Here is a 27164-nt window from a genome sequence, read left to right on the forward strand (position 1 = left end):
ACCGTTTTCCGTCGAGTTTCTTTTAATGGGCCCGTACTAACTCTACTTCCATGGGTTATTGTTGGTGAAAGTCGTGGATCAGCGTGAATGAGGAGGGGGAACGTTTTTTCCACAAATAAAGCATGTACATTAGTTTCTCTGTCAATTTTCATTCGTTGTTTGTTGGGTTTCTTTTAATGGGCCATACCAACTTCCTAGTTATCTTATATCATTGGTGCAAGTCGCGAGCGAGCGCTTATGAGGCAGTAGGACGTGTTTTTACATTTTTTACACATAAATGGAATGTTCATGCGTATCTCTGTCAATTCTCATTCGTTTTTCGTCGTTCTTTTTTGTACATACTTGTACTAACTCCTTTGTTATTTTATATTATTGGCGCACATTGCGAATGAGGGTCTACGAGGTGGTGGGACATTTTTTCACATTTTTTCACACACAAAAGACATGTACATGCATATCTCTGTCAAATCTTGTTCGTTTTTCATCGGTTTTTTTTTCAATGAGCTTGTATAAACAGCCTCCTTATTTAATCTTATTAGCATGCATCGTCAAACAGCCTGTATGAGGCCGTGGACACTGTTTCCCACGCACACACCTCGCACTGGGATGGGCCACCACTCGTATCTCCCTCAGTTTTCAACCGTTTTCCATCGGGTTTTTTGCAACGGGCGCGTCATGGTCACCTCTCCATCTTTTATTATTACACCATGACAGGTTATCTAGTACAATTGTTAACATTGAAACAGGTCCCACGGCTCAGAGAACTGCATTGCTTATGTTAATTAAACTGAATAGGACAATACAAAAACTGAATAGAACCATACATTCAACCTCACTTCATTATGAGAATTATGAGACTTCATTATGAGATATGAGATAGATTGCCATTTGCCACTTCCGCATCGTTCTCGACGAACTCAACATTATTGGCGTTATTAACTCCAACCTTTCCTGAAATCCGATACACATATGTAGGCGATTACTGTAGTGAGAACAATGAGAATGAAAACAATGAATGAGTTGCCTTATGCAGCAGAATGGGAACATCGTTATTGAGGCTTCTCCAAGTTACCCACACCACCTGCACACACACACATGTACAGGCAAGGAGTAGTGCCTGCACTTGTCAGATCTCATTGTCCAGGCATTCCCATCCCCCTTTCTTTCTCGTTGCTGTGCAAGGCGTTTCGTCGCAGGATTTCCGTGGCTGCGCATTTGCAGGCACCTTGCAGTTCTTTCTGTCAAAACAGTTAGTTACCTCACAAGCTTTTGAGAAATCGTGGCCCTACGATGTGGTTCGTGTGCTGGTACCGGGTTCTGCAGTCACTGCAGGCCCAATCTCTTGGTGGGTGGCGTTGCTTGTAAGTGTGGTGTTATCACTGTTTGAGTCACTGCAGGGTTCCTTATGTCAGAGTTCAAGTAACAGTATTCTAGATTTCATGAACCTTGGTTGTGCCAGTGCCACACTATCATCCGTGCATATACCCCTTTCACTCGCGACCATGTTAGCCCGCGCACTGTCACCTAGGCTTAAGCAAGACCATCATGTCACTGGGTGGCATTGATCTAGAACGGTGATCATACACAATTTGCGGCTCACTGCTGTTTCCAGCCTGGGCTTGGGCTGCTTTGAGCTCTAGACGAGAAAGCTCTGCATTCTGCTGTTCAATTCCTTCTGCAGTCAACGTAATCCAACGAATCATTCCACTCTTCCACCCACTGATCACCTCTTGGAGATGTGCGACGACGGAATTCATCGGCTCAATTATCTCACCACCTGGGTAGTTCGTCATATCGATCTTAACACCATGTTTGATTGTCAGCTTTAGGTAATTATGGGGTAACCATTCCATCCCAAGTTGAGTATTGCCGGTTATCCTTTCTTTTCCTGGCTCTTAGAATGGATTTTCTGACAACTTTGATGGAGCGCCACTCACGTAGTTCAGATTTAGTCCACTCCTTCATCTGAGTACACAACGACCCTGCCCCTTCCTTGTGAACCTTCACAACATCTTTTCCCATCCTTTCAGCAGTGCAAACTAGCCAGCTCTGAATTCCTTACTGTTTAGTGTGCCAACGCAGTATGCCTCCATGAGCCAGGCATGCTGCCATAACTTCTTGTTCGCTATCCCCAACCAGTATTCCTTGGCCTTCTCTGATGCCCACACAACCGGCACGAACAAATCATCACTGGACCCTTTTGTCATCATGAACATGAGATGGATACCACATGACTGGCTCACAGTCTCTGCCTGCTTCCCTCATTAGGTCCTCTGGCGACTATTCTAATTTTGATGCTTACAATCTGGATGAGCTGATCATGGGCATGCAGTGCCATGCATTGTGTGGAGAGTTTGGGTGAGATAGGATTCTCCTTCAGTGCCCGATTTTCCCGTTTGACGATGACTCCATCCATGATGACTTGCATGTGGTGCTCATCCATCGGAGTCTGCGGGTTCAAGACTTCATCGAATGTGATGCCTTCATTATTGATCTCATCAAGAAGTTCAAGGTAGTCCTTAGAATATGGGAGGTTTGGCAATGCATCTTCTATTATAGCCAGTAAGTGTGTGTCCACATAGTTTGCATCCCATACTGAAGTTGCATACCCTTTTTTCGACGTGCCTGAGCCTTGGCATGTGCCCATGCGTTCAAGAACATGGGCTTTCGCGTTTTTTTTTGGTGCCGAAAACTTGAAGACAATTTGCTTTCGTACTTGGTTTGCTGAGTAGCATGAACCATGCCTAGCGAACTCCTGAGCGATGGCATTCACTTGGGCTTTGAAAGTCTTTTTAAGGTGCAGAACTCGTTTGTTGAATGATGTTCATACTAATTCTGCCCTCTGGTTTTTGATAGATTTTGGGGCACAATGAGCGAGCCTGCAGGTCGCGTAGACATCTGCTGGGATGTCAGAAACTCTCTGGCATTAGCAGTGAGCTGGGTGGGGGATTCGGAGTTCATCCAGGGCCCGACTGATAAACAAATACAGGTAAACAGTTTATCCCATAATGGGGCATCGCACAGCTCATAAATTCTTATTGAATTGCGATTACAGGTGTTTTTTTTTTTGGGGGGGGGGGGGGGGAATTACATAGGATGGGAAGTACAGTGCTCCTCTCACCCAGCAGCTGCGAGTTTTGCAAGGAAGTTAGCTTGCCCACAGGTGCAGCAAAACTGTGCAATCAGTATAGAGTGGAAGTTCTCAATGTTGAAGTTCTCCAGTTGCGACAAACGAATGATAAGGTCGATCTCCTCAGAGCCCAAATCCATATTTGCCTTCACATACGAGGAAATCGTTAATTCACTTCTCAGATGTGTAGCAGCCCCCCCACTGTGAGTATTGGACATATTGGCTAGTTGAGATGATGACATTTGTTCCAGGTTTGCCTGAGTCAGAGGAAGGTGATGGGATGTTGTCCCAATGGGGGCTGTTCTGGTACGGGCATTGGTTTTCCTTGGTGATGCAGCACTTAACGCTGACCAAGTAGATTCAGTGGCGGTGATGATGTTGTACGAGCCAGCGTGAGTGCCAGGCCCAATCTGGCTTGCAGTAGAAGTGAACTCTGTTAGGTCAGATGAAGTGGTGGAACTGGCAGGGATGAGCTGTGGAACAACACTCATGGGTGTGCCTGCTCGAGTGAAGTCAATACTATCAAGTTCGTTGATCAATTTGGCAAGTTCGTGAGCTTCAGCAAGGGTTGTGTCTTGGGCTGGAGCCACTGCCAAAGGATCTGGCATTTTCCATAGGGAAGGGATTGGAGTGTTGTTCTCCCTAATTGGCAATTCTGTTTTCCATGGGAGAGGCTGCCTGGGCTCTCCACTCGGCACGCCGCTTGAAGCCGCTGAGGTAGAGGCTGGTGTTGGTATGCTTCCCTTTCCTTCTGATACCTTGTCTAATATCTCCTTACGCAGCGCACTCCACTGTTCATCTTCCTCAACACTCGTCAAGGCAAGTATCATGATGGGCAACATTCGACCATCATAATTGACTAACATGATGCTTGGCTGCCCTAAGTGGTCCAAGACATCTGTCTATTTCCACAGTGTAAGTTCCTGTTTCAGTCACAAGATAATATCACTTGACAACTCACAAATGCATTGACCTCGTTGAGCTTCTCTTTTACCCCCATCAGCGGGGCAGCAAGTTGTCGCTGTACCATGTGGCCCATCTCTGCAGTGAAGATATGGGTCGGTATGTATTCCTCGATCGTTTGTAGGCTCCTGCAGCCGCTCCAATTTGGCTTCCAGCCTATCAGGGAAGGAGTAAGTTTTCCAGACTTTAATGTTTAGTTATCTACTTACCGTGGACTCTGAAAGGAACGCTGAAGTCCTCAACAAACATCGCTCACTGACTGAAGAAACCAGCCTATCTCTTTGGCACTGAGCCTGTATCTCACTTGAGTGCCCCAAATGAAGTTATCGAACATGCACTGGGCTGTAGCATGTATGTCTTGCAACGTGGCATCTAGAATTGTAGTGAGCCTTGTCATCGATTTATATATACTCGATTATTTACCCTTGGCTTTGGTTTGGGACATGATGCTGGAGCGTTGGGTGGAAACTGAGACTGGTGTGTTGACAATTGAACACACAGAGATTGTATTGTTAGTTTTTCATGACACAGTGCACAGGGCATTTTGAATTGATCAGCTCAGCTCAACATTTAGTCGTTACACTCTGTCAGTTTTATCTCCCTTGTCCATCTGGCATGAGATTAATGACCATATTTGTTTTACTGTACAGCTGTGTGGTTCTAATGGCTGGGCAATCAAAAACAATGCGAAACACTGTCGTAACTAACTTGGTGGGCACAGGAAAATTGGAAAGGCATGGACTCGTTGCCCAGAAGAGGGCACAGCTTGAGATGGAAGAGACTCGGAAAAGGATTCTTCAAGGTATGTGGAAAGCCAGTAGTACCCGACCAACCACAAATATGAACTTGATAATTAGATGCACCGGTTGAAGCCAGAGCTGAGCTGGAAGAACTCCAAAATGACGGCTTCACCTCCACTGTCAGAAACCAGGATGAGTGGGTGGATGACCCTGTTATGGTGGATGCTGGGTTGGTTAAGGATGAAGGGATTGCTGAAGAGCAGCTCCTGGCGGTGGTAAACTCCCTCCTCCCGAAGCTGTATGTATTTTTGGGTTCCTTAGTTTTCACTTTCACCAGGACCAAACTCCTGTCTTATTCAGGTGCAAGAAAAGTCACATTTGGAGCAACCGGATGGATAGGCTACATGGAGCTTGGGCAGAGCAGCTTACTGACCTCGCCACCCTGTACCTTCAGTTCAAAACCGCCAACCCTCGCTCTACACCCTCTCATCATCTCTTGCCTCCAGACAATGGCAGCTACATCCATGTCAGATGCATCGATATATTTGGTAAGCTGTCCTTTGATTTATCTATTTGATTAATTCCACTAGTGGCATACTGTGCAGATGGTTTTACATATGAATATTTATCTAGGTGCAATGAAGATGTCCATCCTACATACTCACTGGTGCATGCCGGATATTTATTGCCTACACCAAGGGACCCCCAGATTGCAATATCCCTGCGATCACTTGAGCTTTTGCATTCTCTTTTCAGAGCAGCCCCTGCTTTCAGTATTCAGCATTTCACGCATCTAATTTCTGACATGCACAAGGTGAGCTGTTTTTGATCTTTATCCTCCTGCAACCGCTGCTGGACCACTGACCAGGCATTAGGTGGCATATCAATCATACTTACGAACACGATTATCACTCATGTTTGATATTTTCTATCGTATCCTCTTCCACTTAGACAAACTCACCACGCAGGCCCTAGGTCAGGTGGAGCCTGATTACCGTCTTAAGAATTCCTGCCCTGCATGCCACCACAAGGTGAGTGATCTAGGTTAGGACTCAGCGAAAGACAAGCTCATGTCGCATTCCCATTTTAGGTTGAAAATGAGCCTGAATGCCCTATCCAATTCATCGTCACAGCTGATGGTAACACATCACTTTCAAGGCTGCGCCACAATTTTGCTACAGATGCTCGAGTTTTCCCCAGCGATTACTTTATCTCCCGAGAACAAGTCGACGGCTTTGCTGACACCCAAAAGCATTCACAATGTGATATCTCAGTATGTACCTTGCTCCCCTCGTCAGCCTGGATTTGTTCAGTATTAAAGGCTTCAAGTCGAATGACCCATCCTCTTCATTTATCCCTGACAGCTGCTTAGCATGGAAGAATGCCCAGCCAATGCCTTCAAAGCCCAAGTCACGCATGGCACAGCTCATGGACGAGACTGGGGTGTTCTCTGTCGTCTGTCGGCATGGAATTGTCCAATTCCTCATGGACATGGTTCAAAGCGGGGAATTGTGAGTATTGAAATGCACAATATTAATTGAAGCTGATTCAGCGGTAGAGCTAAATATCCAATCGCTGCCGCTGATCAACTTATATGAACATTTGGCAACAACATTTTACTCACATACGATATTGGCTGCACATTCTCTGCCACCCTTGCCAAGTCATCCATTGGTAATAAGGCATGAGAAGCAAACTTTAAGTGTTGTACTGGCTCTTTTCATGGCGCTGCTCACAACAGACTCTGCCAGCTCGATTTCCTTATCAGTTTACAGAAGGGAGCTGGGATCGAGGATGGCGAGGGAAATGAACGTGTATTCTCTGAGAGCAACTCCCTTGCATCAACAACTCGACATTCATCACCATACCATCGACATCTCCGAATCCATATTCATTTTACAAAGTGGGATGAAACGAAGTATGAACGTCTAGGTAGGTCATCCGTTCAGTAAGTATGCTAGTATGCCAGACGCCCTCACTGAAAATCCTCCCTCTTGAATAGGTGAATTTCTGCTCAACAACCATGCGACGGCATGGAGAATAATCAAGGAAAGTCTGGAAACACTTGAGGCAACGGCACGAATGGAACCTGACTTCGAACCCAACACACAATGCCCACAATGGCTGGATGAAGAGCACAAGTACATTTCTTCACTTCAATTTGAGCCTGAAGACGAAAAGATGAAGGTTATGTATTTAGAAGCCACAGAACACCTCGAACGCGCTGATGAGCATGATTATTAATTGTAATTGTTCACAAAGTCACCATACTTTGTTCAGAGAAACGGTGCATTATTGGATAGCACAGATCACGGCAACCAGGCCACTGCCTCAACATGCTGACCGGCATTTGCGAGAGGCGAGCGAAGCTGTTGAGAGTGCTCGCTCTGCTCTGTCAATGTTATCATCAGCGCTACCCACCTCCATGTCTGACACCCAACCCTGGCTACCCAGTTCCCCTGAATGGCTTGAGGCAATTGCGCTACATCAGCAGAGAGAATTCAATCAACTCCTTGATGAACTTGAGCACCGTGCAATATCACGTCAGTTTGAAGTTGAAAAGATGGGGCTTCCAAGGACAGGTGAGTGATTAGCTGGCTTCTTTTCTGTTCACCATACAATATTAATTATTTCAGATTACAAAACCCGTCAGCAAATATCGTCCTTATTAGCAAAGCGGGGAAAATCACTGAGCTCCATGCTGGAGAAATACAATTGTCTAGCCACTGCCATGAACCCTCCCAAACCAAGACTGAGCTGGGATGATGTCATCAGCCTCGAATTCCTTTCTGATATCGTGATCTTGCAGGGCCGTGACGATGTACACCAGAAGCCATGGGCAAAGCCCCTTCTTTGTAACGCCACTCGAGCTTGGTATAAGTTGCAACAGGCCTGTGAAGAGATCGAAACTGTCAGCCTTGAGGCTCGTCGGGTATGGGCTGCAATGGAATGCGAGGAAACTCACCTGCGGGGGGCTATTGAGAATACACCGTTGACCGATCCCGCTCTAGCCGAATACATCTCCATTACCTCTCGATACCACTGCAATGTCAATGTGCACCTACACGCCAAACTCACTCAGTTGGATAAGGTTGCACACTTTCTAACTCAAAGGGAAGAAAGGCCACCAGCAAGCCCCGCCCCCATGAAGCTCCAGGCAATCTAAACGGTATCCCACTCAATGGTAAGTGCCTTCATAGTGCAAGGGACTTATGATGGTATTGACTCCGAGCAGAACCATTTGATGAATGGGATCCCACTGCAACACCTCACAGGCCAACAAACATGGCACCCCCTGAGGAGTTGAACAACCCAGCCCATACATCCGGAGCAGTCATGGATGTTGATGGTGATGTAGTGGGCTCGCCTGTCATGACCCGACATATCCGTCACTTCTGTCAACGTGTCCTAGTGCCACTTGGCCCATCCCTCCTGCTATCATCATCATCCGTCCACCCACCCATCCACCCGTCACCCTCATCCGCACTTCCTCCCTCATGCGCGCACCTTCCAACCTAGGTTGCCCGCTTCATTGTTGTCCACTCACCAGCTGGACGGCTTGCTAGACGGCTGGATGGTCTTTTCTCTTTTGTCCGCTTGCGGACTATTGTTCTTCCTTTTGTTCCTTGCTTGCCTTTTGTTGACCAAGTTTGCCGACATTAACTATTTGTTCCTTTCTCCATTCATTAATATCGTGCTTGATCCGCCACTCCTTCCGGGCCGGTCTCATTTAGTTACTTGTGTTTATAACGTGTGTAGGTTACACTGGATGTACCTCAGTTCGTATATCGACTTGGATTCCCCCTCTAAACTCTTATCCTCATCGTAAGGCTTCTGTCTGAAATTGGGACACCAACGTAAGAACGAAGCGCAGCGCTCCACCCGAGTCACTGAAGCTAAAGTCCTGCCCCTCCGACCTCACGAGCCCGGATGACCTCGCGCGCCTCGCAGGTCACCCAAATATGCATCTGGCACGTTCCTGACATTGCCCCTGGAAACCGAGAATGAGGATGTTGAGGAGGAGTCACACCATCTCATCAATCGAATAACCAGTGCTTTGGAGAATCTCAATTTGGAATTGATTTGATCGCTACATGACTATGTACTTAGTAGACAAGTTCTAAGTGCCGATAATGTTGAGTTTGTCAAGAACGATGCAGAAGTGGCAAATGGCAATAAGGACAAAGGAAAAAGGAAGTTATGTCACAAGTAATAAAGGAATAGTAAGTTTGAGGGAGAAATATCATCAATGTTGTTGACGACGTTGATGACGATGACGATGCACTGGGTGACGTTGCCAGAAGGACATGTGACAGTGAGCTCCGAAGAAGGCTGCGGCATAGAGGGTTTTCCGAGTTTCCAGGTCACGGTACCCCAGAGCTTCTCTGGGCCCTCCGGGCATTTGCACAGTTGTGGGAATTTTCACTCGAGTGCACCAGTGCAGCGGTGCATGCACCCAAAGGGCGAAAGCCTATCTAAGAGGGTAGGTCAGGTGGTGCACCTATAGTACCATATTACTGTGTTCCCGTGACGAGCAATAGGTGAATAAACTCCAGCGTGCGTGGATGCAAGTGAGGAAATTTGTATCCGGTGCGACTACTGGACTTATCTGGAGCTCCAAATTCTTATGATGTAAACCAGCATGACTGGACAAATGACATAAAATGGACAAGCCTGGTATTGAACCCAGGACTTTGTCAGGGACGCGTCCGGGGTGGAGGGGGCCTGGCTGTAGCGCCCAGCAGAGGGACCCTCTCGGGGGACGAAGTGGGCACACGTACTGACGGGCCCAATCTGGGACTGTAGTCCCTGGCCACTTGGACTGAAGTGGAAAACGTGAATTGTTATTAAAAGGAAGAACTACACTACTTACCTGAAGTGGAAAACATGAGAAGAAGGTTACTTCTTCAGTTCCCACTTCAGGTACATTTATGTACATGCGGCTTGGGTCACATGATGAGTGCCATGTCATCTACGGAGAGAGCCACAGCCATCCGGGTATCCCCGCGGGGGATCCCGAGGGCATCTGCTGCAGGTGTGCGTGCTGGGCGTAGCAGGAAGTCGTCCGGGGTGTCCGAGCCAGATGGGTCAACAGTACAATGATACAAGGGAAGGTGGTCCATGTAAATAGAAAGAATAAACAGAAAGGGAGAATGAAATAAAGGAGAAAGAGAAAAGAGGGAAAAGGGAGGAAAGGGAGGAAGGGGAAGAGGGAGGAAGGAGGGAGGAGGAAGGATGGGTAGTGGGGAGCGGGTGAGCAGGTGAGCGGTGAGGTGGGCCCGGGTGGGCCCAGGTGGAACTGGGTCAGGTGGGTGTGCCCTGACATCACCCCCTCCTTAAGCCGCTTCGCCTTGAAGTGGCCAGATGGTTCTCCCTTTCTCTCCCTGGGGCTTGGGGGTGCATCCTGTGGAATTCCTCGATCCGGTCAGGGGCATGGGTTAAGTGGTCCCATTGGAGCCATTGGTTCTCTGAGCTTGGCCAACCAACGAACTTTACCAGATACCAGAGTTTCCGGTGTAGCCACTTAGAGTCCAATACCTTCTCGACCTCATACTCTTCTTCTCCATCTACAAGTTCCGGACCTGGGTGGGGGTCAGTGGGTCGTTCTGGGATATCGTCCGGGCGGTGTGGTCTGACGTTCGTTACGGATACAACCAGGTGGATTCCCTTCTGGTGTGCGGTAAGTTGGAGTTTGATGGCAGCGGGGGGGATGACTTTAACGATCTTGAAGGGGCCAAGCCATTTGTGGTCCAACTTTTTGGTTGGGCGGTCAGTCGTGTAGTTTTGCACACTGAGCCAGACTCAGTCGCCTTCTTGGTACTTTGGGGCTGTTTTGCGGTCTCGGTCGTAGTAACGGGCCATCTCCTCCGCTGCGTGTTCCAGTGCGGCCTTCGCCTCCTCTTGCATTTTCATCATCCTTGATGAGAACCGTCAGCAGCTTCCACCTCGGATGTGCGTGTGGGCTCTGTCCCCATCCTGGGGTGTTGGCCGGTGTCGAGTTCGAAAGGAGTTCGGTGGGTGGATGAGTGGATGCGGTTGTTGTAGGAGAATTCCGCCAGTGGAAGCCAGTTGGCCCAGTCGTCTTGTCGATGGTTGATGAACACCCGGAGATAAGCTTTGATCTCTTGGTTGACCCGCTCAGTCTGTCCATCCATCTGGGGGTGGTAGGGCATTGAAGGGGTCAGCTTGACGCCTAGAAGGTCCACGAGCTCTTTCGAGAAGTGGGAGATGAAGGCGCTCCCTCTGTCGCTGAGGATCTCCTCTGGGAGCCCGTGGTGCCTCCAGACGTGCCCTAGAAAGAGCCGTGCGATACCCTCTGAGTCCACAGTCGTCACGGTGGGGACTGCATGGATACGCTTGGACAGGTGGTCTACTACCACCAGGATGGCATTATAGCCTTTGGACTCTGGGAGCTCTCCCACCATATCTACTGAGATTACTTGCCAGCAACGGGTGGGGACCTTGTTTGGGGTGAGCTTCCCAACTTTTCGTGAGGGGAAAGATTTGATGTGGTTGCAGGTGTCGCACCCGTGTACGTACCGCCCGACATACTCTGCCATTCAGGGCCACCAGTAGTCACGGGAGACAAGTTCCAGGGTTTTCCATCACCCTGGGTGTCCTGTCGCCCATGCATCGTGGTGTAGCCGCACAAGATCATGGCGGAGTTGGGGGTCTTTAGGGACGTACACCCTCCCCCGGTACAGAACTAGTTCACCCTGCCTCTCCCATTTGTCCGACCTTAGCATCCCTTCTCCCAGCTCTCGCATTGCCTTTACCACTTTCTCATCGTGGTCTTTTGCTTTGGATATCCGCTCTAGAATTCCTACCTCCTCTCCTTCTACCGAGATTCCCTCTGTTGCACGAGCCTCAAACCAGGCTGGTTGGAGGAGGGTTAGCCCTTCGTTGTCATCCTTCCCTTTCAGGTGGTCAGCATGACGGGAGAGTGTGTCCGGTTTTCCCATGAGCTTCCCGGGACAGTGGACAAGGGTAAAGTGGAAACGAGAGAGGAAGAGGGACCACCTAGCCTGGCGTCAATTCAGCCTCTGGGCCATCTGGAAGTACCCCAGGTTATGGTGGTCAGTATAGACTTCGACTTTCTCCTCAGCACCTTCTAGGAAGTGTCGCCCACTCTTCAAGAGCTCAGACGATCGCGAGCATCTCCTTGTTGTACACCTCATAGTTACGCTCCATGTCCGTGAAACTCTTGGACATGAATGCCACTGGGTGGAACTCCCCATCGGGTTGGAGCTGGGAGAGGACTGCACCAGTTGCGAAATTGGAGGCGTCACACTCGAGCCTGAAGCAGCCCAAGTCAGTGTGGAAGGAGAGGACTGGGGCGGTGGTGACAGCTTCCTTAAGGGCACGGAAGGCATTGTCTTCGTCCGTGCCCCAGTTCCAAGCCTGGGTCTTCCGGGTCAGCTTGTGGAGCGGGCGTGCCTTTTCAGAGAAGTCCTTGATGAACCAGTGGTAGAAATTTACGAACCCCAGGAAGGACTGCACCTCCTTCACCTTGGTTGGGGTGGGCCAGTCAAGGACTCCACGGATCTTTACGGGGTCCATCGCAACGCTACCCTCTGAGATGACAAGGCTGAGGTACTCGATCCAGGTCTGCTCGAATTTGCACTTCTCCAGCTTCAGGAACAGCCTCCTCTTTCATAGCGTTTCCAGGACCTCCCGGATGACCTTCCGGTGCTCCTCTAAGGTAGCTGTGAAGATGAGGATATCGTCCATGTAGCAAATGACGACCTCCCGGTCGATGAAGTCCCTGAGGATATCATTCATCATCGTTTGGAAGGTCGCAGGGGAGTTACACAGCCCGAAGATATTGTAATCTGAAAAAGGTGGCCACACCAGGATTCGAACCAGGGACCATCCAACATATATTTGGAGGTGATAACCACTACACCATGCGGCCACGACTGGTTCTCTAGGAGCCTGTAGGTCTTATCGACTACTAGGTCTATTGACTACAACAGAAAAACATTACCATGGGCTCGAACAGCCCTTGGTTGGTTGCGAACACTGCCTTCCACTTGTCCCCATCTTTGATCCGGACATTGTTGAACCCCCAGCGTAGGTCTAGGGCAGAGAAGTACTTGGCACTCCGGAGGTGGGTGAGGACGTCTGAGATCAGTGGGAGTGGGTACGAGTTTTTTACGGTAATCTCGTTCAGTTTCTGGTAGTCCTGTACTAGGCGTAGTGACCCATCTTTCTTTTTGACAAAGAAGACTGGTGCCCCCATTGGGGACTTGGACGGTCGTATGCGCCCGTTCTGCAAGTTCTTGTGCAGGAACTCGTCCAGCTCTTTCTGTTCCGGCCGCAAGAGGGGGAAGGTCTTTCCCCTGGGCAGCTTGGCATCTGGTACCAGGTCTATAGCGTGGTCCCAGGGCTTCTGGGGGGGAAGCTGGTCGAAAGCTTCCTTCGAGAATACGTCCCAGAAGTCCTGGTAGTGCTCTGGTACTAGCGTCTCAAACAACACGGGTTCTGCGCCCAGGTCGCGGGCCTCCTGGGCCTCCTGGGCCATCCACTGAGAGGGGGTCGTGGTGGCTCTTAGGTCGTGTCCCCAGCCTGGGGGGATGATTGCAGCATAGATCCCGTCCCCAGGCTCTAGGGCGGGGTCTTGGTCCTCTCGTGCTTGTGGCTGTCTGCAGGAGGATGGGCAGCGAGACATGACGACCTTCTGGCATGCCCAGTCTACCTCTGGGTTGTGGTGTAGCAGCCATGAGTGACCAATGATGAGGGATTGCTGCCCGAGGTTTGCGACCACAAAGTGGGCTTGCTCTGTGTGCCGCCTGAATGTCAGGAGGGCCTCCAGCTCCTCAGTTATGGCTCCGTTCTCGTTCAGGGTCCCGTTGACGTTACGGACAGGGATAGGCTGCGGGAGTGGGGTTGTCTCAAGCTTGTGCTTCCGGACGAATTTGGGGCTCACAAAGTTCCCGGTGGCTCCTGAGTCCAGGAGGGCCGATACAGACACTGACGTGAGTGAGGTTAGGGTGGTCAGTTTGACCGTGAGGTTAAGGGACCTGGGGGATTGCTTGGAAAGAACGTAGATAGCAGGCGGGGATACTGCCACTTCAGGCATTCCCTCTGCAGTCCTTCTACTCTCACAGGTTGAGGATGTGGTTTTCCTCTTTTTCTTTGCGATAACTCGGTGAAGTTTTGGCATTGGCACTGACTTACACACACTGCGGTATTTACACGAGCTATCCTCTACAGGCGGCTGGGACGCATCCCTCACCGGTCGCCTTCCTGAAAATCCCCCTGAGTCTCTGTTTCCGGCTCTGCTTCCTCTGCCTCTGGTCCTTCAGTCAACTGCCTTTTCAGCCCTTCCATCAGTGCCCGAAGGTCTTCAGGGTGGAGGCGTCGTGTCCGGCGGACCTTGGGGTGTGGGCAGTCTTGTTGGATGTGCCCTGGGGTGTTACAGTTGTAACACCACCTCTGGTCAGTTCTTGAGCAGTCGAGATCCATTGGCTGTGGGCCTGCTCCCATTGTGGGGCAGGCTGCTGGGGTAGGAGGTGGAGGAGCGGGTGCGGGTCGAGGGGGCGTGGGTGTGGGTCGTGCATGAGGTGGGTCGGGTTGATGGGAGCAGGGGTTTGGGTGGAAACGCACGTGGTTGGGTGGCTTGAAAGCGTCGCCACTGGTTGTCCAGGAGGGTGGCCTTGCATTTCCACTCTGCCCAAGTAGTGGGCATGGGGTGGAGCCGGTATATGCTCTCCCAGAGGCGGGAGTTGATGGCCTGCTCGAAACGGTCAACCAGTCCCACATCGCCCAGCCTCAAGGCGGGTCCCAGTATCTCGAATTCTTGGATAACCTTGTCCACAGAGTCGCTTCCCTGTCGGATGGCTGCCAGCTTCTGTCTGGCCGTAGCCTCCCACCATGCATTCATTGAACAATATTACAACCACTTCCTCCTGACAGAGGACCCCAGTTGCACCTGCAGGGAAACCGTAGAAACGAGAAAACATGTCATATCCATACAATCCCAACCTCCACTCCAGGCTCCCGGGACTCCGAAACTGATTCCGGAGCCCTACTTCCCTTCTGTCACCTTCTCCTTGCCGACTCCCAAGAGGTTATCCCCCTCCAGCTCCAACACCACCTTTGTTCCGACTCCGGAACATTCCGGGTCCGACCTCAACCTCGACACCTTCCAGATGAGTATGCAACACCTATGCTCCCGACTCCAGACCTCCACTCCGGAATCCCATTTGCGTCTCCGTCTCCGGAACCTCCAGTCTTAGCTCTGACCTTGGACTTTGACCCCACCTCCACTTATACCCATTGTATTGGTTAGCTCATTCCATTTATTTACGTTTGCCAATATTCCGGAGTTTAACTTCCAAGTTCGGACTTTCCGGACTTACGTCGGACCTTGCAACTATTGCATTGTCCTATTCAATTCCGCTATTCTCCCTCACTCCTATTTGGGCTGCTGCTTCCTTTCTATTCAGTCAGCTAGCCATTCCCCACTCCCAACCTCCTTCCTTCCTCCTTGGGCCTCGGCCCTTCACTCCTCCTTTGGGAAACACCATTGAGTCAAACCCTTGACCCTCGGTGTTGTTCCTCTTTCCAGCTCCCTTTGTCTCCTTTCGGAGTACCCTCGCTCCTTTTGATTCTGGACCCCTCCTTATATACAATGTACATAGTAACTTGTAACCTCAGTCCGAAATCGACTTGAAATGCCCCCAAGAGACTTTCCCTCTGCTAGATCCGAAATTAGGGACCCCTAGGACAACCAGCAATGGCACAGCGCTCCGCCTGAGTCGCTGAGGCCAAGGTCCTTCCATGCTAAGTCTCCGATTCCACTCCGGAGTCGTCCGAATCCGCCCATTCTAACAAAACTCATACTCCTTGAGTGCCCAAAATACGACCACTACTGAAGCCTGCTACCAGACGATGAAGGTGAACTGATCCTGGACGACTGTCAGAGTCCGTGCGTCTATTCGCAGCGTAAGAGTATCCCCAGGAAACTAGTCGATATCAAAGCTGGGAGGCTAGCCCAGCTGGCATAGTAGCCTTATGTACATGAGTTCTGCTAACTCACGAGAGTGCAGTTACATTGGGAAGATGGTAACTAATAGAAACACAACATCAAATAGGAAGATAGAAGATGTGGGAAATGAGGGAATATCGGGTAAGGGGTGACGCGATAGCGAATATAGTGCAATGAGTTATATCTGCGTTTTAACTACGTAATTATCTCACGCAATCTTGGCTAACAATTACCTCATTGATATCGCTTAGAGTAAAGGGGGGCCGGATAACTGGGCGTCCCCTGACAACAACCTCCTGGAGGAGGAGAAAGGAATGGACAGAATAGCAGGATTTCTGGCGGCGAGTGGAGCATATGAGAAGCAAAGAGAGACATAATAGGAGAAACCAACATGAACTGAGTTATGACATCGCTGTACAGTGAAACCCATCCCATTTTTCGACACTGTCACCCAAAAACGGCCAGCACAACGCGACAACTCAAAAGCGGAGCAGCATTCAGAGTTAACCTCGTCAGAACACATGAGAGCACTCGAATCGGACTTAGATTATTATTTTCTCACTTTATTTTCATGTATTTATTCCAACCCCTGCCCTCAGCGCTCTCACGAGCAGCCTAAAGTTTGCAGGATAAATATCCAGAATAAACAACAACAACATCCTGGCAAAAGCTGAACATTCATCTGAGGTATAACCAGCAGTCTTGTTCCAGTTCGACTTGTCGTTCTTAAGGTCTGCCAAATTAGGAAAGCATTGTCGTTTAATTGACATTAAGTTTTCAGTATTAACACTCAACCTTTCATTGTTGGGGTGGTCTGAACAACTCAGTTACTCATGTCGGTACATTGTGTATCACCTCATTGAAGTTCAGGACCCACCAGAAGAGCTCAGTGTGTTGGTTCGCACATTTTTAATCATGGTTTAATATATTGTAAACTCTGAAAAGGGTGGCCACACCAGGATTCGAACCCGGGTCCATCCAACATATATTTGGAGGTGATAAACCACTACACCATATGGCCACAGCAGTTCTCTAGGAGATTGCATCAACCAATAGGAGGCAGGTCTATCGTACTGCAACACTCCCCCTAGACCTGCGGCTGATTAAACCTATCCTGCAAAGGTCACAGACCGGCTTACAGTCATGGTAGGTCCTGGGGGTCCCCTCAGAGTAACTGGGCTCATAACCTATTGTAAACTCATAGGAGTGAGGGCACAACGGGGCCGGGATCGGACCAGCTAACGATAGACCACTAGGATTAAAACATCGGTGCAAACATGTGTAAATACATGTATCGTGCTTGATTCCAACACACCCTCTCAAGCAAAGAAAACATGTAATAACCAAAAATGAAATGAAATCAATATAACGCAAATGTTTCAATGTCTGATCCTGATTTAGGCTCGGGATCTTCGACCATGTTTGCTCGTTCATCCTTCTTCTTCTTCTTCCCCAGTTCCAGCTCGCGTCGGAGTCGTACTTCATAAGGACTTAATTTGCAGTCTTGCCGGCTGTGTCCTACATCGCCACAATTGAAACAGCTAACAGGGGTCCTTCGTGGCTCCTTTGAGTGTGCAGCGAGTGCAGCTTGTGTTTCCACTGCCTGGTACTCCATTTGTCGGTTCTCCTCATTCAGGAGTCTCATGATAACATACTGGACAGGATTTATACCTGCACTGGATGTGGGGTTGGCGAGTTCTGTGTCGAAGTGGACAATGAGTGCAGCATAGGATGGGGGAAGTTGGCGAATGATGACATTGATAATGTCAATCGGGATTATGGGAGAGCCGAGTTCGTCCAAGCGCCGAGCTGCGTTCTCGACCTTTGTAATCCATTGGCGCATATTTACATCTGGTTCACGAGGCATTGAGTGAAATTGGCGACGGAGCGACGTAATTGTGCTGTGCCCTTCAGACTGGAAAATCGATTTGAGTTTGTTCCACGTCCCGGGTGCATCTTTGTTATTGCAGTGTGCCATGTATTTGTCCGATACGTTTAATAGAATTTCAGCAGCTGCCAGACGATGTTTCTTTTCCCAAGCCTTGACTGCCTTTGAGTTCGGACTGCCAGATGGCCGTTGGTTATCCCCTGACACAATGTCCCATAGATCCTGCTTGACCAGGTATGCTTCCATCCGCATTGCCCAACTTGGGTAATTGTCATCAGCAAGTTTCTCAAATAGAGGAGTAGGCATGGGGAGGGTGGATAAAGGAAGCGGTACACCCTCTGAACCGGATGTATCCGAATCGTACGAGAATGAAAATGCAAATATAGTCAGGAATAAGGGAAATTGAAATGAAATCCGCATGCCTGTCTGAGGGCTTACAGTGATAAGAAGGAATGATTTCCTAGTGCTACCTTCAGGACTTTGAAGGAGGAGTGGTTTGCCTACATGGACTTATTGCCTGCGCGGACTTATTGCCTAGACCGATTTTTGCAAGTGATTGCCAACATGGACTTATTGCCTACACGGACTTATTGCCTAGACGGATTGTGCGAGTGATTGCCAACATGGACTTATTGCCTACACGGACTTATTGCCTACATGGACTTAAAGAGGGGGTGGGTATAGTGTGTGCCAGAAACCCGAGGAAGGCCGTTAGAGCTCTTAGCCTGTCCACCACGAGGGTCAAGTGGATTTTCTTGATGATACTTCAGCAAGCCGTTAGGCCGGCTGGGCTCATAACCTATTGTAAACTCTGAAAAGGGTGGCCACACCAGGATTCGAACCCGGGTCCATCCAACATATATTTGGAGGTGATAAACCACTACACCATATGGCCACAGCAGTTCTCTAGGAGATTGCATCAACCAATAGGAGGCAGGGTCTATCGTACTGCAACATAATATTCTTATTTCACATGACTAATCTCGACGGTAATTGGCACCAAATAGTGCTGCATGGTCCTGCATTGTTGCAGCATGGATGGGACTTTGTGGGTGTTCACTATCCTGGGTTTTTCGTGTTCCTCATGTGTTTTGGACATGCATGTGACACTGGCAGAAGGTTTCCTTCTGTCTGCTCCCTCAGCGCTGCCTTTGCGTCTGCTCAAGTCCTCAGTTGGTTGCAACAGGGGCTGGAAGCTTATATGTGTGCCACAGACAAGTTGTCTGCATCTAAGCTCCATCTTAAGTTCACATTGCGCTGTGCTTTCAAGTAGGTCTACTCCACCTTGCACAAACTCCATGCAGGTCCCACTGTAGTGCCTGTGCTACTTCTTTCAGTGTTATAGAGATGGACTAGATTCTTATGGTCCATGACTGCAAGTAGGTAGGTTGTCTCTGCCCTCCTTCATTATATTTCTCTGTCAAACTCCATGCCAAGCTTTCCCACTGGGTTTTGGTGCTGGCTGGGGGAATTGTTAAGTTTCAAGGGACTTCCCTTGACCATTGAGACTTTGATATTAGATAGAAACCAGTCATATGACATGTAAAGGCAAATGCCGAGAATGTTAATCATTATTGAATACATAACCCACAAACCTTGTACCACAGTTGTAACATCCTCACCATTGTGCCACCACTGTAAACTCAACCTGTAACCTCAGAACCATGTCCACCTCCCTATTCATCCTCTCCATGACAAAACCGCAACAAGGAGGGCATTCCCACGCCCAACCTCCTGCTGCCCGCTCCCACCAGTCCACCGGGTGGTTGAGCAGTCACTCCCCTCCAACCAGAAGTTCCCTATCAGGAACTGTAGCCTATCCCACCTCCTTAGGAGAGGGATATGGTCCAGGCAGCTCCAGGATGCCTGGCCACACACCCACAGGCCCCACTTCCCACAGTCACCCACTACCATGCACTGGTCCACCAGCCCGCTTTCCCCAACAACTCCCGCTACCGGTATGCTCCCATGAGCGCCAAGTCACCGATAGCCACCCACTGGGTGACTCCCTTTGGGAGTCCCAGTATCCCACGCTACCAGTATGCTCCATTGAGCGCCAAGTCACCGCTAGCCAACCACTCCCAGCACACCCGCTACCGGTACGCTCCCAGGAGCGCCAAGTCCCCGTTAGCAGACAGCCAGGTGGCTCCCTCAAGGAGCCCACATCATACTCGCTACCGGTACGCTCCCAGGAGCGCCAAGTTACCGTTGGCCAACCTGCAGGTTGTACTTCCAAATACTCATCCCATTAGTGAGCCGAACAGTTCAGGTTGGGTTCCCCAGAACCCATTCCTGTAACATTCAGCTTCTTTTAGTTGGTTTCCCTTCTGTCACATCTACCCACCACCTCCCCTTTCACCAACCCGATATCTGATATTCCTAGCCTCATCTTGCTAAAGTGTGTATTTGGATTTTCGTGTATTCTGTTGTACATTACAGGTTGCACAATGCCCACACATGCCAATTCACAGGCCAGGACTGCTTCAGTTCCAGCCGTTTCCACTAAAAGTGCTTACACCATCTGATTAGATCAGCATATAACATGTTGGGTGGAAGTTTGTATATGGGCCGGAAAGGTACATTTTGGGTACATTAGTGTTATGGTTAATCCATAACCCCAAACGGACTTAACGGAGGTCTCACATGTCACATGTCCCGCTTATCTCAGTTCCATTTCAGCTCATGCAGTTTGAGACTTCCTGTATGACTAGGATGTTTCTCTTGTCTCATCTTGCATGTTTTAGCATGTCTTCATGTATATAAGGAGTTGACCAGTGAAGGCAGACTCTTCAACTGGTCAACACAGGTTGCTGACCTCAATTGGCTTCTTGTGATCTTGTGATCTTCTGGCTCATGATCTTGCTTCCCATGATCTCATGACTCTCGCTCTTGCTCTGCTCCATTCTCACACTCTGAGTGCTGAGAGGTTTGTGACAATTAGTGTATCTGTCAGAGACCAGATTCGAGACGAAGGAATGTCTCCGTAACAGAGGGCTTGGCCTCAGCGACTTCTGCCAAGAGCGCTGTGCCTAGTGACACGTCCGTGCCCTAACTTACTGACTGGCAATTAGAACCTAGGGGGGTAACTCTAGTTGATTTTATTACTGGGGTGTAACCTATGTACAAGCGGGATATATATATGGTTACAGCGAAGACGGGTCCGCAATTGGTGGAGCCGGACGGAGCGGAGCTAACGGGGTTAGTCATTAGCCGACTGAATATTACCGACGAGTTGGGTTGCGGGGTTAGCGGAAAGGCAGGCGATAACCCAGATATGGAAAGGAGGGATAAGCCCGAAGGTAGGCTCTGCAGGGCAGGCGATTGTATTGCCCAGCAGAGGCGGGGGTGCGCTAGCGGACGTCGGAGCTGTCCGGAAGTCTTCGGGGCTCCGTACTTAGGGAGGCGTAGGTAATAAGTTGAAATGAGGGGGTGGTGACCATTGAGGGGTGCCGAGAGGGTTGCGGAATTGGGGCCTCCGAGGTTAGTGAAGGAGGAGTGGAGTTAGACCAGAGGGAACGGAGGGACCGGAAGTCGATGGCCGGGAATGGATATGACAGTATCATTGTTTCCTGTCACGAACCCACCTGGGGGAGATCCGATTGCTACCCAGGTGGGTGTGTCTGGTGGAGCTTGATGTCCCGGGTCGTCTGATGGTGGGTGAGTGTCAGGGATGGTGCAGGAGAGGTGGGGGTGGTGGTGTAGCGCCCAGCGCTAGTGGCTCAGGTGGTAGTGGGGTAGCAGGGCGGTATAGCAGATAGTGTCAGGGCACACCTGCCTGACCCGGCCCCACCTGACCTGGTACCCTGCTGTCCACCCCTCCTCACCTCTTCCCTCTTTTCCTTTCTCTCTCCTCATCCCTGCTTCCTCACTTTCTTCCTACTTTACTTCTTTATTCTCTCTTTATTTCACATGGATGACCTTTCTTTGTACCAATGTACCATTGACCCATTCACAGTGTGCCCACGACACACCCGGTCCGGGCACCCTGGGTCCCCATGACCCCTCTCTCTATGGCCCACAGCCCAACCTGTAACAGCCTAGTCTCAAGGCAAAGAGCTGCTGTGGGTAAGAAAGTGAGAAGAAGGTTAACTTCTCACTTTCCCACAGTGGCCCAATATGGTGAAAACTTCCAGGGGTACCCAGAAGTCACATGAAGGTAGGATCCGGGGACCGGAGCATGTGGTGCACGGATCATGCAGTGCGGGAAGCACGCACGGGAAGTGGAGCGGGTCCGGATGCGGGTCCAGGTCTGGGCTAAGTCAGGGTATGTGCCCTGACAGTGACTTCCTGCTGTGCCCAGCATGTGTGCTCGCACCGGATGCCCTTGGGATCTCCCACAGAGACACCTGGGTGGTTACAGCTGTGTGTGAGGGTGTGTTGGAAAATCCTGTATAGTGTTTAAACACCATTTGTATGTTTAAAACACCCAAAATGTGCCCATGATGTTTAAACCCCAAAAACAATTTATCGATTATTCAAAACATATCTAGGGTGTTTAGTTGGAGAAATGACATTTTTAATATATCTCAAGCATTTAAACACTCCTGTTGATGTTTAAATGCAACACCAAAAAATTAGACAGTTTTAGGGTGAAATAACCACAAGCCAGCACCCCACTGGTCACTATTGACTGGGGCCATATAGGCTAGATACAAGCTGCTGTGCCACGGAAGTTAGACTATTGAATAGAAATATTAAGACATGCTATGAGGATTGAACCGGCAACCTTCCTAAATATGAATAGATCAGTACACACTATAACAACTACACTATACTTCCAACTTACTTGTATTGGAGTAAGCTGGGGAAACTGTTGTAGTTTGAGTTGTCTCTTTCTTTCAATCTTCACTCTATAGATAGTCATGTGACTTTGGAGTCGACTTTATCCTTTCTACTTATTGTATCTAGGCTAAAGTCTACTCCAGACTGCCCCAGGGCTGCTCACCTGAGTTACTACAGAAACTTTAAGGTTTATTTGTCTGATTGCCATGTGCGTCTAACAACCCCATTATTATTTTGATCAAAACAAGTGATCTCACACTGAACATGGGTCTTTGTTATGATAATATTGGTGGAGCAGTATTACTGTAATAATGTTGCAGTTTATTTCTGACAACATTGTCTGGCTAGCTTTTTCTTCACTACTTTGCCAGCAGATTCCTTCATGCCTGTACAAGCCTTCCTCCTTCCTCCACCATTCACCTCTTGCATGCTGTCAGTTTCACCCTCCTGCAGAGTATGAGTTGCAGGCCCTGGGCTACCAGCGTTAGGTTGCTCCTGATCCTGTTGAATTGGGTCTTGAGCCTGTGTGCCAGTGGTCTCATTTCGATCATCCTCACTACTTTGGTCAGCATCTTCACCATGCAGGGGCTAATGACAAGGCATCAATGATTGGGCAGTTCGGCAAACAAAACTTGTGTTTGACTCACTCTTGCCCTCAGCCTGCGTTCCTGTTCTTCCCACCGCTGTCTTTGCATTCTGTGAAATGCAAGGTTTGGATCCTCATTGGCATCCATCGGGTCTTTGCCCTCATTTTCCAATTGGACCTCCTCACCTTCTTCATCATCACCAAATAGTCATTTATTGTACCACTTTAAAGTATTGTGATATGTGGTTGACAATGTGTCAGGAAGTTTCTTGTACTCCAGGCCTTCCACCAGCTCACATCGATAGAAGTTGAACCCGAGATCAAGTGAAACACCTGAAGTCTTCAGCTTTGAGGAGGTGCTCCATTCCTTGTGGTTGACCTCCACACCCAGTAGTCAGGTCAACACTCCCCTCTGTACCTTTGCTAGCCATCATGCTGTCCTCATTTGTGACAGCACTGACGGACCACCCTCTGTTGCGGACTTATGTATCAGCGCTGCACTGATTCCCGCATCCCATTTCACGGACTTGTGTCGGTGCTGTGCACCGACCCCGCTTTTCCTTTGGCCTTTTGCCACTCGGCAGCATTTATTCATTCCTTGCTGAGTGCCTATTATGTTCACCCATTTCATTCACTTAACTTGCCAATATTGGCACTTGATCTGTGTGCTATTGCACTTTCCTATTCATTCATTTAATCTGTCAATATTGGTACTTGATCTGCTTTGACTTTATTCATTCCTTGCCTCCCATTTCCCAGGTTCTCGTCCTTGGTTTAGTTTGACAAGTCCCCACTCATTTCCACTTATTTCCACACCGGACCGACCGGTCCCTCTTTTGATTTCTCTTACCTACTTATACCTTGTAAATACTTTTGGGGACCTCAGTCTGAAATCAACTAGAGTACCCCCCTGTTCTGGTCTGAATCCCTCCTTCTGCAAAGGGCGCTTCCCCCCCTCTGAGTCCATGCTTGCAGAGTCCGTGCTCCTCCTGCAGGTCTGCTGTAAGTGTCAGTCTGTAAATACGGGATCTCCCCCAAACATCAAGCTCAGGGCACAGCGCTCCACCTGAGTCGCTGAGGCCGTGATCCCACTCTGCTAACCTTGAACAGTGCTTCCGGATGCACTGCATATTTCCGCCTGCATATCTGTGTGTGCACGCTCCAACAGACTTCTGCCAATACCTCTGACCCCAACTCAGACAGAAACCCCATCTGTCTTCAGTCCATCTTCTGACAGTACTTCTGACTCTGACAGCATCCCTGACTCTGACAAGAACTCACAATCAAGCTAGAGTCCTGGGGCCAACATAAGTTGAAGCTCTATGCCATTTGCGATTCATACATCAGAGGAAGCCCTTCGGAATGCATGCCTTGAGTCATGGGCAGATAACTTGCAAGCCCATCATTCACCTCCACCAGCGCCGCATGTCCACTGGGCCTAATCTTAGTGCCTCCCAAGCCCAAGAACTTGCTACAGGGTATGGGCACAAGACCATGGGCCTCAGTTTCCCTGCTCGCTCTCTCACATCAGCCTGACAGTCTCTGCAACTGCCTCCCTAGCCTAAGTCCCCTGCTTCTAGGTCAGCTTACTCCCTTGGTGTGGTGCTGCAGCTCACAAGGTTGTCTCATTCTGCACAAGGGCGATATCCCATATAGCATCTGTGTGGCCGACGAGGGTCACGCATGCAATGCCAGTTGAAGTTTCAAAAAGTGTGTATGGACCAAACACTAATAGTGGCATCGATCGGTGCCGAGTTATAGGTGAGTGCACAAGTGCCATAATCGACCATGTGTGACCGCGTAAGTGATCTGAGGTTGATTTGGTCTAGCACTATGACCCCCAGGTGAGGATGAGTATTATGCCACATATCAGCTAAGGACAAGATACTGATGAGGATGATATTGTTAAGGGGGATCTCGACTTCAGACTGTCACACACAAGAAGACAGCTGCTGTTCTTGCCATTCAGGGTGCAATTGCAACCATTCTTTGTGATTCTCATCACCTGCCTACAACAGACACTCTCTAGCCTGCCGATTCAAGCCCTTTCTCCCATCAATATTTTCCCTTCCATCACCACACTGCTCTCAACGCCCTTCCCATGCCTAAACATTCCAATTTTATGTACTTAGTTATCTCATCTACATTTTTTGTTCTTTAGAAGCTGTTTTCTATCCTTCTATTCCACTCTAACACTCTAGTTTTAATTTACATTGGCTGTAGCATTGTTACAAATGTAGAATTGGCATGGCCCATGTAATAACACCGAAAAAAAGGCCTCAACATTGAGCAATAGTTAAATGCATGAGAGTGTTTTTTGTACAGAAAGGCCATTTTTCACACATTGAAAGGCATTTTTTACACTTTTCGTTCTAGTAAAAATGTCTTTTATTATATAAAAAATGTACCCAATATGTTTAAGCGTTATACAGGATTTTCCAACATGATGTGGCATCCATCATGTGACCCAAGCCGCATGTACCTGAAGTGGGAACTGAAGAAGTAGCCTTCTTCTCACCTTTCCACTTCAGTCTAGGTGGCCAGGGACCATTGTCCCACATTGGGCCTGTCAGTATGCATGCCCGATCCACCCCCTGCCAGGCTCTCAGCCCCGGACGCTACACCTGGGCTTCCTTGACCCTGGATGAGTCCCTGACAGCAGAAGAAGGCTTCAACCTCATTTCCCCCGCCTCCCCTGCCTCCCCTGCCATGGTAACAGAAGAACAGTATGACAACCTCCTAGCCCGGTTCCAGGAACTACAGGCTATTGTGGAGAGCTAAGTCCTTAACCACCCCCCACCTGCTTCTGTGCCTGCACCTGCCCCCATGCCTGCACCCGCCCCCAGACCCACCCCCAGACCCAAGCCACCCAAGGTCACCCCCCCCCCCATGCCCTTCTCGGGAGCTGGCGGGGGTCTCAATTGTTTCAAAGCTGAATGTGGAATCTACTTCCACATCTGCATGTCTGAGTTCCCCACTGCCCTCTCCCAGATTCTCTTTGTGTTGTCCTACATGAAGGGAGGGCTGGCAGGAGCATGGGCAATGCAGCGCATGATCTCGCTGCTGACAGCAGGGTCCCCAGCCTTACCATGGATGAGTTCAACGAGTAACATCTGAAAAGTGTAATATCTCCCATGGGCTCCATGGATATCCATGGCTTTCCATGGGCTTTCATGGGCTTTCATGGGCTTCCATGGATTTTCATGGGGGGCCATGAACACCCATGAATGCCCATGAAAGCCCATGAAAGCCCATGTACAACATTATCTTCCAATTTCCATGAATGCCCATGGATACCCATGAATACCCATGGGAGCATCATGGATGTTTATAGAAGTCCATGACAGTGCATGAACAACAACATACTTGTCAGGACTCAGCCCTCATTCAGGGGCAGCCTGACCTTGGAGTTGGGTGTGTGCAGTGTTCTGGGCAGTGGGGCACTCCTGCCTGAGTTCCTCAAACTCACTGAGGGGGCTTAGTGGGGAGTGAGTTGAGAAGAAGGGTGAGTTTCCCTATCCCTGCTAAGCTACTATAAAAGGAAGTGGACTGTGCCAGTTTATAGTGTGACTGCAGGCAGAAGCCAGGTGCATTCCCACAGCTTGGAAAGGGTGTCACATGGGTCTGTAGGTGGGGTCCTGGTTGTAAATACACATGGAAAAATAGGGAAAAATGGGGAGAGACTGGGAGGAGGGGTTTCAGGGTTGTATGGTCAGGTGAGGTGCCCTGACAATACTATAGCAAGTGAAATATCAGTTGAAATTGCAGGACTCCATAAAATATAGAGACCCATGGGGACCCAACCAAAGCCTTTATACATATGTCTTCACAGGTGTCATATTCATCCTCTGCCACCACCTTCTGTCACCTCCAGCCATCCCTGATTACCTCTGCTCCACTGCTCATACCAACCTTGGAGCCCCCAAATCCTGTCTTCCCCTCAGACCCAATGGTCACCACCTGTCAGGGCACACACCCTGACTAGCCCGGACCCGCTTCCACCCACTGCGCTTCCCGCATGTGCGCACGCTCCGCGCGCCGCATGCTCCGGACCCAGTTCCTACCCCTTCATGTGACTTCCG

The 27164-nt window shown here is 49.5% G+C and overlaps 5 protein-coding genes and 3 non-coding genes across 8 annotated transcripts; 3 read left to right on the plus strand and 5 right to left on the minus strand.

Annotated features, from left to right (window-relative positions):
- Positions 1–1126: 1126 nt before the first annotated feature.
- EI90DRAFT_3010720 (uncharacterized protein) lies at positions 1127–2742 on the minus strand (the record flags this gene model as incomplete). The annotated part of the gene is made up of 8 exons (XM_039056398.1): positions 1127–1238; positions 1446–1524; positions 1601–1777; positions 1938–2012; positions 2063–2197; positions 2244–2280; positions 2303–2550; positions 2610–2742. 8 exons carry the CDS (start codon positions 2740–2742, stop codon positions 1127–1129), a joined length of 996 nt encoding a protein of 331 aa, XP_038923736.1.
- A 375-nt stretch (positions 2743–3117) lies between these two features.
- On the minus strand, positions 3118–4342 carry EI90DRAFT_3010721 (uncharacterized protein; the record flags this gene model as incomplete). Its single annotated transcript, XM_039056399.1, has 3 exons — positions 3118–4032; positions 4092–4249; positions 4303–4342. 3 exons carry the CDS (start codon positions 4340–4342, stop codon positions 3118–3120), a joined length of 1113 nt encoding a protein of 370 aa, XP_038923737.1.
- Positions 4343–5494: 1152 nt separating this feature from the next.
- EI90DRAFT_2902255 (uncharacterized protein) lies at positions 5495–6348 on the plus strand (the record flags this gene model as incomplete). Its single annotated transcript, XM_039054086.1, is given in 4 exon segments — positions 5495–5647; positions 5709–5864; positions 5924–6140; positions 6155–6348. Coding segments are annotated over 4 exon segments (720 nt in total), but the record flags the coding sequence as incomplete, so codon positions are not given.
- A 200-nt stretch (positions 6349–6548) lies between these two features.
- Positions 6549–7077, plus strand: EI90DRAFT_2901999 (uncharacterized protein; the record flags this gene model as incomplete). Its single annotated transcript, XM_039054079.1, has 2 exons — positions 6549–6765; positions 6836–7077. Coding segments are annotated over 2 exons (459 nt in total), but the record flags the coding sequence as incomplete, so codon positions are not given.
- Positions 7078–7258: 181 nt separating this feature from the next.
- On the plus strand, positions 7259–7999 carry EI90DRAFT_2901537 (uncharacterized protein; the record flags this gene model as incomplete). Its single annotated transcript, XM_039054068.1, has 2 exons — positions 7259–7415; positions 7470–7999. The coding sequence occupies 2 exons, from the start codon at positions 7259–7261 to the stop codon at positions 7997–7999; spliced, it is 687 nt and encodes a 228-aa protein (XP_038923740.1).
- A 4676-nt stretch (positions 8000–12675) lies between these two features.
- On the minus strand, positions 12676–12748 carry EI90DRAFT_t18. The gene has a single exon. It is a non-coding gene; the product is annotated as a tRNA-OTHER (tRNA).
- Positions 12749–16773: 4025 nt separating this feature from the next.
- Positions 16774–16847, minus strand: EI90DRAFT_t17. Its single transcript has one exon. It is a non-coding gene; the product is annotated as a tRNA-OTHER (tRNA).
- A 1688-nt stretch (positions 16848–18535) lies between these two features.
- EI90DRAFT_t16 lies at positions 18536–18609 on the minus strand. Its single transcript has one exon. It is a non-coding gene; the product is annotated as a tRNA-OTHER (tRNA).
- Between the last annotated feature and the right edge of the window lie 8555 nt (positions 18610–27164).

This window comes from Cantharellus anzutake (genome assembly GCF_015039405.1).
Source record: "Cantharellus anzutake strain C23 chromosome Unknown EI90scaffold_1, whole genome shotgun sequence".
Lineage (NCBI taxonomy): Eukaryota > Fungi > Basidiomycota > Agaricomycetes > Cantharellales > Hydnaceae > Cantharellus > Cantharellus anzutake.